General features: G+C 45.6%; 1 protein-coding gene across 1 annotated transcript in view; it reads left to right on the top strand.

Moving 5' to 3' along the window:
• Positions 1–11086, top strand: part of GLRX3 (glutaredoxin 3) — a 151336-nt gene extending 140250 nt beyond the window's left edge. The window contains exon 11 of the mRNA XM_085606207.1: positions 10718–11086. Within this exon, the coding sequence (XP_085462333.1) occupies positions 10718–10768 (51 nt within the window). The 3' untranslated portion in view covers positions 10769–11086. The remainder of the gene's footprint in view (positions 1–10717) is intronic.
• Positions 11087–12529: the final 1443 nt, after the last annotated feature.

Below are 12529 nucleotides of genomic sequence, written 5' to 3'. Positions count from 1 at the left end.
TTGTCTATTGAGCTGCAGACTCACTTGATTAGAAACATTTGTGGTGCAATCTGAGTCTGTTAAAAATTATCTGCTGTAATCATAGATTGGAACTTCAACGCTGCCTTGAACATGATTGTGGATGTGGAGGATGAGGTTGTGCATCTTTGCCCTCCGATCTATCATCATATCTGCATACTTATTTAAAACCGTACATTTAAGAAAATATTGTATCATTTTTATTAGAACTTGAAAATGAACAGTCCCATGGTCAGGCACAGCATATACAACCTGATGAAACCCTTCGGTGATAGAGTAGAAATGAGAGTGGACATAAGGCAATCCTGTAAATTGACCATAAATCAGAAAGTTGTATCAGGATAGTGAGAATTGTTTTTTGAATATCTAGAGGTACTACAAAAACGTTGATTCTCAAATAGTGATTTGCGAAGCTAAAGTTGACACTCCCTTTCAAAAGTTGAAGAAACTAGATCTTGTTTAGGCTGGTGCAGGAACCTATGTAGGAGACAACTTATGTAGCCATGTTTGCGTCTAAGTTAGATAAAACTAATGCTTTGATTGTACCCACAATTCTAAAAGTCAGTAGGGGACCGAAAATAATAGCCTTGCCAAATAAAACTGAGATGCTACACAATATGAATCTTATAGCCATTTATACCTAATTAATTATACTAATAAGATCCTGGTAAATGCGAGGCCTGCTGTAATACTCCTATTATGCCACATTTGGTGCACCCAAAACAGGATGAATTCAAAGGAGGCGTGTTGATTTAATTATCATTTGCACACACTTCACAATGTAACAGCTAATTTGAAGGGGAAACTGCAACTATGGCTAGAAGGCATGCGGAAAAGGCTTTCACTTTCGTTTAATAGATCTTCTTTAGATAGCAACTGTGGCATCTTTAGTTAGCGGACGTCATGTTAACTGCAAAACTTAATCGTTATGTACAGACCAGTTTGCAGTGATGTGCACTAAGTGCTTCACTTCACAGAACGTTTTTAAAAAAGGCTACACATTAAGCGGTGTCCACTTACTCCCTTACGTGATAGACCATCTTGTCTTTCAGATGGGAGAGGGGCTGTGGGACATGGTATTGTAACACACTGAATATATTTCTTTGCCTCCGATGGTTATTTCACCGTAGTTTGTGCAATTTTGTATTTTTGAAGGTGGCTGCTTGACCCCAATTAGACCAGCAGCGGACCCCTGTCCATCCCCACCAAGATCAAAAGGTTGTAATGGATGCAACATTGCTGTTGTGGTTAATTCACCTGGGACATGTAGAGATCAGAGTACTCTGGTCCCTGGCGGAAGCTCACCTCCACATCAACCTCCTGGAGTTGCAAGCGATTGACTTGGCACTGAAAGCCCTCCTCCCAACCATCAAGAGGGAACAGGTGCAGGTTCTCACAGACAACACAGCTGCCATGTGGTGTTGCAGCAGACAGGGTAGCATGGAGTCGAAGATCCTGTGTGTGCATCTCTAGAACTGGCTGAACACTCGGGCATTTGTGTCATCTCCCAGCAGATAGCAGGGTCTTTAAATGCCAGGGCAGACTAACCCAGAATCCATTGCCTAGTGGATCATGAATGGCAGTTGCACTTGTAGGTGGCAGAGGGCATTTTCCAGCATTGAAGAGAACCCTGTCTCGATCGGTTTGCCACTGCAGAGCACATGCAGTGTCCAGACTTTTGTGCGCTGGAGTTCCCATGGCGGTACTGCCTCGTAGACATCTTCCTGCTCTATTGGGGCTCAGGTCTCCTGTATGCCTTACCTCCCATACCTCTCCTGCCCACAGTACTGGAAAAAAGATAAAATAAGACTAGGCTCGAGTCTTCCTAGTGACCCTAAACTGGGTGAGGAGTGTGTGGTACCCAGAAATTCTTGTCATGAGCATTTTTTCTTTGATCAGGCTCCGACTTGGGGAGGACCTCCTTTAGCAGCAGCAGGGCCAGGTCTTGCACAGCCCAACTTGCACCTCCATGCATGGAGATTAACTGCCTGCAATCAATGGCTTTTGATCTCCATCCCAAGGTGGTTGATGTCTTCCTGGCAGCCAGGTGTCCATTCACCAAAACTGTTTACTCAGGATACTGGTGGTAGTTTGTTGCCGGGTGTTTCCCCTGTGATATTCAACTCTTGAATGCAAGCTTGCCTGACATCTTATTTTGTATGCCCAGCAAGGCCTTGCTGTGGCAATAGTTGAGGGTTATCTTTCATCATTTTTACGTTTGCCAGATCAGCCATCACTTTTAAAAACCAACTGTTGTGATGCGTTTTTTTAAAGGGCTAATCCACATGTTCCCACCAACATCTTTTTCGATGCAGCAGTGGGACCTTAGTTTGGTTCTCACCTACTTCATGTGCACTCCCTTTAAACTGGTGCATAAATGTCAACTACACCTATTGACCATCAAAACTGTCTTCCTCACTGCTTTTACCGTGGCAAGGCGAGTGAGTGAATTTCAGGCCCTGTCTGTCCAGTAGCCATATACATCATGGCTCCTGGATAAATTTCGCACGAGAGCGGCATTCCTGCTAAAGGTAGTTGCACCCTTCTGCATCTGTCCATCCATCACCTTGTTGGCATTCTGCGCGCCACTTCACCCCTCTGAGGAAGAATGTCGTCTTGACCCAAAGAAGGCCCTGAGTTTTTACATCGATCAGACTAGAGATCATCTTTTGGATGATACACTATGTGCTTCTCTGATGCGAGAAAGGGGAAAGCGATACAAGAGAGAACCATCTCCCGATGGAATGTGCAGTGTATTAATTTGTGCTATTGGCTGGCCAAAATTCATCACCAAAAAGGTTGGTGCGCTTATTCATCCTGAGCGAAGGCTGCTACCACTGTATTGGCATGTGTTATACCAGTCTTGAACACATATCAAGCTATGCGGGCATCCCTTCACACGTTCACAAAGTACTATTTGCATGGACAACCAGGGCAATTGAGATGGGTATGTTGCCGGATCTATCTGCAGGATTTCCTGGTCTGATCCATTCCATGGAACACCACCTGAGGAGGTATTGCTTTGGTATCTATTCACTATCTGAGAAATCTGCAATTAGAAGCCTGTATCAGAACAGGTAACACCTTTTCTGATAAGAGACTCTAACGGTCTATATTTCTCCCTGACCCCTCCTCCTCCACCACCCCATTCTGTGGTATGGACTCATACAGTCCATTAATATGATGCCACTCTAAGAGATCTGCACACTAGCTCATTCTGATTCCTTTAGGCTCTGCGCCCAACAGAAATCAGAAAGAAAATGAAGTCAGCACGTAGAGGTGTCACAGGTATAGAGGTGCCGATGTCACATCCAGGTTGGATCCGAAGTGGAGCCATGCAAGGAAACTGCTATCAAAAAATCTTCGGATTCATTCTGGCGGCTGAGAAATTCACAAGATGAGGAATCTTCAGTTAGTCTCTATCAGAAAAGGCATTACTGAAGGTAAGTAACTTGTTCGTATTATATAGTTCTAGGATAGAGCAATATGGGAAATCCCATTTGGGTGTAATAACTGTTCTCTTGGTCCAGCTACCAAAGATTTCCATACATAGTGAGCTCACTTGCATAGTTATTCTGCTGGTTGAGCGTGGACGGTAATGAGATTGATGAGAAATAGGACAATTGATAGTGGTAGCATGCATCAAGGGCGTTTGGTACATTAAGTAGCCGAAACAAGAACTTTTGGAGATTGTCACTGCATGAGCGAAACTTTAAAAGTATATGGGCTGCCTTTAGAGGATATATGGCAAGCAATAAGGAAAAAAGGAAATAATGAAACAAGGAGGCGTTGTCTTAAATATAGTTGGTTATGCAGAGCATAATTTCGAAACTGCGCCCGTAAAGCAAATGCACATGGTGTTATGCTAATGGTACAGGTCACAAGGCTATATAGTTATGCTGTTGTTGTAAACTATTGAACAAGAAGTGGTGGGTACTGTGCATATGCTACTTGGGGTGCATTGTGATGTTTCATTTCCTGTACATGTGCTACACATACACAAACGTAGCGTACAATGTGAACGTTTCCAAATAAAAGGATGAAGAAGTCTGTCTTGTCTGCCATGAGTTGGGTGATATAAGATTGAAGGTGACTGACGCAGCAACAGGCGCAAATATGTACTTACCTGGAAAGTCATCATTTTGAGATTTAATAGAATAACTAATTCTTGAAATGATATGTTTACAGGCATGAAAGTCATAGAGCACAGTTTGTTTAGACTGCTAAGTCCTGCTTTTACAATGGATACACAGCACCATAAGAGGAAGTCCATGTACGGCAGACTCCAAAATACTGTCACTGCCTCATTACTACAGGTTCCGCAATGGAAGTGCAAGATTTAACCTGTAAGATTCTCAAAGCCATTTCCACCCTAGAGTAAATGGTATTTCAGATTGTCCATGGATGTGTGCTCCAGTATCGGGAATTAGATTTTGCCAATTTCCCGAAGTGATGCACCCCTGAATGGTTCCTTCCCCCATTGTGTCACCAAGCAGTTTGCTAAAATGGATGAGAAGATAGGAGAATGCCTCTTTCACTTGTATTCGCAGCACCTATGAGCTTTTGTAAATCGTGTTGTGGCCCATGGTGCAGTAAGCTCTGGATATTTCGACTCTTTTTCCTGCAGAAGGCTCCTTGTCTTCTACTACCTAAGGGACCCCCAGAGCCACTCACAAGTGGTACCATTTGTGATGGTAAGCTGACCTACCAGACATGGCAATGGCAAACATTGACCGTGTGTAGCTGCATGTTCCTTTTAACCCCTTGTGTGCCCATGACGAGCTGGACTCATCATGGAGCACAGTCGCGCTGTGCCCATGACGAGTCCAGCTCGTCATGAGGCATTCCCTGGGGAATCCCTTTTACTGCAAATAGCCTCGGGAGCTGGGGAAGAGCTTCCACAGCTCCCGAGCCCCCCCCCCCTTTCACTGTAATGATGATCGGCGCGCACGTCGCGCCGACGTCATTACAGTGAAAGTGAAACTGAAATGAGCCAAGAGGCTCATTTCAGGTTTCACTTTGTACGTGCTCAGGGGGCTATCTCAGCCCCCTGAGCACGTAGAAAGACGGGAGAGGTATCGTTGGAAAGGGGAGAATCTCCCCTTTCCAATGCTACCCCTCCCCATTGGATCCCTGCTTGGGGATCGCCACAGGAGGGCGATCCCCAAGCAGGGATCCACCCACATACACCAGGGAGGGGGGAGCGGCCCCTTGGGCAAGGGCCTTTGCTCCCCCCAAATAATTTGGGCATTATTTAGTCTTTTTGCCCCCCCGGGGGGCAGATGGGGGCAATAGCCCCCATCTGCCCCCCCCCCCCCGGGGGGGGCAAAAAGCCCACTAGACACCAGGGAATTTTCCAAAAAATAAAAATAGGGGTGGGGGCTGCCCAAAACGGGCAGGCCCATGCCCCTACCCCACCCCCCCAATTATCAGTCTTTCTGCCCCCCCCGGGGGCCAGATGGGGCATTGGCCCCTAATCTGCCCCTTCGGGGGGGCAGTAAGCCCACTACACACCAGGGATTTGTTTTCAGTTTTTTTTTAGGGTGGGGGCTGCCCGAAACGGGCACGCCAATGCCCCACCCACCCGCCCCCATTACAACCTTTCTGCCCCCCCTGGGGGCAGATGGGGCATTGGCCCCATCTGCCCCCGGGGGGGCAAAAAGACCACTAGACACAAGGGAATTGTAAAAAAAAAAAAAAATAGGGGTGGGGCTGCCCAAAACGGGCTGGCCCATGCCGCCACCCCACACCTCAATTATTAGTCTTTCTGCCCCCCCGGGGGTGCAGATGGGGCAATGGCCCCTAATCTGCCCCTCCGGGGGGGGGGGGCAGGAAGCCCACTAAACACCAGGGATTTTTTTTGCGCAATTGTTTTTAGGGTGTGGGCTGCCCGAAACGGGCACGCCAATGCCCCCACCCTCCCCCCCACAAAAATGACAGTCTTTCTGCCCCCCAGGAGGCAGATGGGAGCTGTAGCCCCCAATCTGCCCCCCCCCCCCCTGGGGGCGCAGAATGCCCACTAGAAACCATACATTTTTTTGTTTTATTAGTGATGGGGTAGGGGTTCCCCAAAATGGGCATGACAATACCCCACCCCACCCCCAGAGAAATTCCAGTCTTTCTGCCCCCCCCCCCCCCCCCGGGAGGGCAGATGGTGGCAGTGGCCCCTGATCATCCTCCTGGGGTGGCAGAAAGCCCACTAGGCGCCAGCGAGTACGCAGGCTTTTTTTATGCGTGGGGGTGGGGGCTGCCCAAAATGGTCATACCAGTGCCCCCACCCCCACCCCCACAAAAAATAGCCACAGTCTTTCTGCCCCTTTAGGGGCATATCAGGATGAAACCCCCTTCCCCGATTCCCCCCCAGGGCGGCAGAAAGGCCACTGGGCTCCGGATTTTTTTTAGCAATGTGCATACCTGTGGATTTTGGGCCCTAGCGCAGTTGGCACGTAGGCAAACCTGTACATTCTTTAAAACTAGACACCGAGGGGAATCCTGAATGGGGTGACTTCACTGGCTCTCACCAGGTTCTGTTACCCAGAATCCATTGCAAACCTAAAAATGTGTCCAAAATAACACATTTTCCTCACATTTCTGTGGTGGAAAGTTCTGGAATCTACGTGGGTCCACAAAATTCCACCCACCCTGCGTTCCCCAAAGTCTTCAGAGAAATATGGTACCTCACTTGCGTGGGTAGGCCTAGTGCCCGTGTCATGCAAGGACCCAAAACCTATTGAGGAGACATCAAAATTACCTATCACAAAACAACCTGGTGTTGCAAAGGGGGTCCTATGAGTTTTTGGCCCCGGGCTTGGCGGCCACCTAGGGAAACCTACCAAACCCACTCATTTCTGAAAACTAGACACCCGGGAGATTCCAGGGAGGTATGGTTTGCGTGGATCCCCCAACGTTTCCTTACCCAGAATGCCTTGTAAACCTCATATTTAGCTGAAAAAATCACCTTTTTCACACATTTTTGTGTGGGAAAGTTGTGGCATCACCGGGCTGACACAAATTTCCTACCACCCAGCGTTCCCCCGGGTCTCCCGATAAAAACGGTGCCTCACTCGTGTGGGAGGCCCAAGTACCCGCGACAGGCAAGGGCCCACAACGTAGTAAGGCGACATGAAAATTGCCTACCTCAAAACAACCTGGTTTTGCAAGGGGGGTCACCTGGGTTTTTGGCCTGGTGCTCGGCGGCCACCTAGGGGAACCTACCAACCCCACACATTTCTGAAAACTAGACACCCGGCGGATTCCAGGGAGGTATGGTTTGCGTGGATCCCCCAATGTTTCCTTACCCAGAATGCCCTGCAAGCCTCAAATTTAGCTGAAAAAATCACCTTTTTCACACATTTTTGTGTGGGAAAGTTGTGGCATCACCGGGCTGACACAAAATTCCTACCACCCAGCGTTCCCCCTGGTCTCCCGATAAAAACGGTGCCTCACTTGTGTGGGAGGCCCAAGTACCCGCCACGGGCAAGGGCCCAAAACGTAGTGAGGCGCACTACGTTTTGGACCCTTGCCTGTCGCGGGTACTTGGGCCTCCCATATGAGTGAGGCACCGTTTTTATCGGGAGACCCGGGGGAACGCTGGGTGGTAGGAATTTTGTGTCAGCCCGGTGATGCCACAACTTTCCCACACAAAAATGTGTGAAAAAGGTGATTTTTTTCAGCTAAATTTGAGGTTTGCAGGGCATTCTGGGTAAGGAAACGTTGGGGGAATCCACGCAAGCCATACCTCCATGGAATCCCCCGGGTGTCTAGTTTTCAGAAATGTGTGGGTTTGGTAGGTTTCCCTAGGTGCCGGCAGAGCTAGGGTTCAAAAACTACAGCTAGGCACTTTGCCAAAAAAGGTTCATTTTTCACTGCGAAATTGAGGTGTGTCCACGATGCGTTTTGCGCCGTTTCCTGTCGCGGGCACTAGGCCGACCCACACAAGTGAGGTACCATTTTTATCGGAAGACTTTGGGAAACACGGGGTGGGTGGAAATTTGTGGATCCACGCAGATTCCAGAACTTTCCACCACAGAAATGTGGGGAAAATGTGTTTTTTTGGGGCAATTTTTTAGGTTTGCAAGGGATTCTGGGTAACAGAACCTGGTGGGAGGCAGTCAAGTCACCCCATCCTGGATTCCCCTGGGTGTCTAGTTTTCAAAAATGTATAGGTTTGCTAGGTTTCCCTAGGTGCCGGCAGAGCTAGGTTAAAAAACTACAGCTAGGCACTTTGCTAAAAAAAGGGTAATTTTGCATTGTGAAAATGTGGTGTATTCACGTTGGGTTTTGAGCCATTTCCTGTCGTGGGCACTATGCCTACCCCTACAAGTGAGGTACCATTTTTATCTGGAGACTTAGGGTAATTCAGATTTGTAAAGGAACTGTTATTACCTATTGACGTTCGATGCAGTTCTGCCTTCCAAATGAAAGACATTGTGTAAAAAAGAAGTCAGTCTAAAAAATGACTGATAATTCTCATGCTAGTATGAGTATTCCCGAATTCGGAAATGTGCAAATATCTACTGTTTCTAAACTCTATATTTTGTTCCCATTTCAGAAATACATAGGTGTCTTTCATACCGATTTTTCCATGTACACGTTTTTACAGAATAATTACTATATACCCGGTACATAATAAAAAAACCATTGCAAGTTGCTGCTCAGTTTTTGGCTCTGGGTTCGTCGGGTTCTTGGTGAACCTACAAGTCCTATATATCCCCACAACCAGTAATGTCCAGCAGATGTAACGGTACATTGCTTTCAAAGAGCTGTCTCAATTACAAGAAGTTACAGGTGAAAACGTTGACACAAAAGGCGCTTTTTTTCAGCAAATTTTGAATTTATCCTATATTTAACTGTTAGTTTCTATAAAGAAACCTTGATGGATCTACACAAATGACCCCTTGCTGAATTCAGAATTTTGTCTACTTCTCTAAAATGTATAGCTTTCCAGGATCCATTATTGCTTTTGTACCCATTTCTACCATTAACTGGAAGGATGTCGAAAGCACAAAAAATAGCAAAAATAGGCTATGTCCCAGAAAAATGCCAAAACTGTGTAAAAAATGTTGGGTTTCTGACAAAAGTCTGGTACCCCCTAAAAGCTGGGAAAATGGTGATTTCAGCCCCACAAACCCTTTTTGATAACACTTGCAGGGAAAAACCCAGAAGCTTTCATTTGCAGCCCATTTTTCCCATGTTTCCCAAAAAAAACTACATTTTGCTGTATTTTGGCTCATTTCTGTGACCCCTCCAGGGGAATCCACAAACCCTGAGTACCTTCAGAATCCCCATGATGTTGGAAGAAAAGGACGCAAATTTGGCGTGGATACCTTATGTGGTCAAAAAGTTACAGGGGCCTCAGCGCGCACTACCCCAAATAGCCAAAAAAGGGCGTGGCACAGGAGGGGAAAAGGCCTGGCAACGAAGGGGTTAACAGGTTCAGGGCTCTCAACGTTGAAGGAAGCTGGATTCCAATTGTATGTGAAAACCCTCCACGCTGTTTCCTTGCCAAGCAAAAAGCAGAACACCACTCCTGATGCCAGGACAATGCTGTAGAGAGCCGTGGGCTGGGACTGCAGTTTGCAGGGATCAAAAGCAGAAACCACAGGAAGCAAGTGGATGCTTGTTTCAGTGACCAGAGTTAATTAACGCAGTGTTGGCCGAAGCCTAGGTGGTCGAGAAGCCCTTGGTCATGTTAGCAATGAGAGCTAGCAGCTAGTCTTGTGTGTCTACCGTCCTTGAAAACTGCTCAAGATGTTAAACAGAGTCCGTGTACCCTCAGTGTTGCCAGCTGTGGTGATGCCACCTAGCAGCTAAGATATCTTACACAGCATTGATTTAAAAATCGTTATTTTAGAAATTAATTATAACTAGTACTTTGGCGTTACTACAATTAACTGCAGTATATTGTCTCTAATTGTTAAACAGATGTGTGTTAATGTATCGTCCAAAAAGCTAAGACCATCTTACCACCCTATCATTTTTACATGCTCTATGCAAAGTGTTTTTTCCTTCCTTCAAAGCCCAATTTTTAAATGTGATTTCAGAATTGCATTTCATTTTGCTTTGAATGTAACTAAGCAATTTAAGTTCTTCCCAGGTATTATTGTCTAATGTGAACATAATGCAAGCACTGAAAGATGGCAGTATTGAACATCTTGAATTGTTTAGATCTTATTGGTATGATGCAGCCTAGAAAACAAGCCAGAAAACACCTTGGACTATGCAAGCGTATAACAAAACAGTGACATTTCACAGAAATATGCGAATTAACTATACAGACAGCACTGAAATCTGCCATTGTGGACAAATGTCATTCTTGTAGAAGAACTGCAGAGCTTAAGTTAAACTCGGACTGTGTGTTGGGGTTCATTTTCTGTGAGGTGATGCACCAGTATTCCCCACAAGCCATCCGCACCATAATAAGAGCACACACATAATGGAAATAAACTCTAAACACAGACGGTGGTCTAACAGTAGTTGCCATTCTGAAGGTTTTAAAAATTATTTCTAGTAAATAAAATATAAAAAATATGCTTCCTTCTCCTCTAGGAATCCTATGAATCTGTGCAGTTATGTAAACGTATGCTTGATGAATGAAATAAAATTGGCGATTTATTGTGTTATGTATGTTGATGTCTGTATCGACATGAGTCGTGTAATATTTATTCACTGAGCTCTGCGGTCTGCTTTGCTTCCATAGGAAATGAAAGAAAGTGGAGAATTAATATCAGTTCTAAAAGGTGAAAATTAAGCTGCATTGACGAGTGCTCATGAGGATCCTGACGTGGCCGCTGCTGAAAAATGATTTGTTTTCTAAATACAGTTCTGTCCTTTTAACTGAATTGGGAATAAAAAGGATTTTGATTTTCTGCCGAAAGAACGTTGAACTTGTTCCTGTCATGCACATTTGATGAATATGCTTGTCATAATAAATGACTTGTGTTTCATTCTTTGAAAGGTCATGTAAAGAACACACCGTGTACCCATATCCATTGCAGATATTAAACTGCTCCCATCCTTTAACTTAATTAAATTTAAACGTAATAAAGTGTCTTATTGTTTGAGTGAATCACTGTACATTTTTAAATATACTCTAAATGCAACTGTCATTCTTGCGAAACAGTGTTTTTTTGCATTGCTCGTCTGTTTGTAACCTATGGTAAGTCTATGTATATTTCACAAGAGCAGTCTTGCAGGGTCGGACTGGGATAGAGGACAGGCTGGGCACCAACTTAGCTGTTGCCCCCCCCCCCCCCCTTCCCCTTTAGCGAATAAAATAGCTAAAAAAAAGTCTGACATTTACAAATCAGGGCAGTTTTAAACTTAAGACTTGCTGTATAAGTGGTTTGCAAGGCATAGGAAACTGAATGCATTTGTGCTTGCTGCAGACAATGTGTGTGTTAATATCAGAGAAATCAGCATTAAAGACCGGTCCACCAGACCATAAAACATGCCCACAAAGTGCTAAAAAAAAACTAGCCCATACACTGATCTGTGAGATCAGCTGTTTGGGCACTGCCAGGTTGTCCTATAGGCCAGTCCAACCCTGCAGTCTTTCCTCTATTTTCCTTTTCGATAAAGCATTTGCTTTAGACGTTTTGGGCCAGATGTACAAAGTTTTTTTGCTGTCTCAAAGCTGTGAATTCTCAGGGTTTCCAAAGGCAAAAGTGCCTTTCAGAAAGTGCAAAGTCCTTATACAATTTGAAAAACTCATTCTTATTGGTAAAAGACATTTGGCAGTCCTTTCCTAACCACATATAGGAGTGGGCACTCCCTTTTATTTCTAAGTCGCAAAGGAATACATCAATGGTTACAACGGCAGTTGTTTTCCCAAATATTAAGTTATTGACTGTCAAATTGAGGTGGTAACTCATTAGCAACAGAAAAGCGTTAACATTGGAAAACCTTCCCATATGTGGATTTTATCTGATGGAGACTTCTAGTCGCAGATTCCTTACCATCGAATATTCCCCAAGCGTCCGACTGAAAACGGAAAATTCTGAGCAGTACCCCTATGCACCAGTAGGTGGCGTCATTGAGCTCTGCATCTGCACCGTTAGTGCAGTGTGCGGTGCATATATAGGCGCCACCCCAGTGCATTTACGTTAGTTCTTTTCTTTCTGCACCATTCAGTGCAGAACCGGAGAGAGCTACCCCCAGGCATTTTCTGACTTACATTATCCTCTACTTTTTGTCAATGCTTGGCGACACAGCGACGCTCTTGATCCAGTCATGAGGAAGGTCCTGCAATCACTCACGGAGCTGCTCCCAACGATCGTAATCACTATCCAAGTCGTCTGGTAAGTTCCAGAAGAAGCCAAAGAAGTTGAAGCGGTCCTCGCCTTTGCCATGTCATTTCAAGTCATCGGACAAGGTGCAGGATTTTCGGCTCTCTAGGCCTTGCTCCACTGTGGAGCCTGTGTCAGGGTCTGCTCCGTGCCTCCCAGAGTTTCCCAGAACTGGAGCGACCCTAGCCCAAATCAAGGAGTTTTATGAGGCTGTGCATCTCATA

The sequence above is a fragment of the Triturus cristatus genome, chromosome 1_2 (genome assembly GCF_964204655.1).
Source record: "Triturus cristatus chromosome 1_2, aTriCri1.1, whole genome shotgun sequence".
Lineage (NCBI taxonomy): Eukaryota > Metazoa > Chordata > Amphibia > Caudata > Salamandridae > Triturus > Triturus cristatus.
This window is presented reverse-complemented; position numbering and strand designations above follow the sequence as displayed.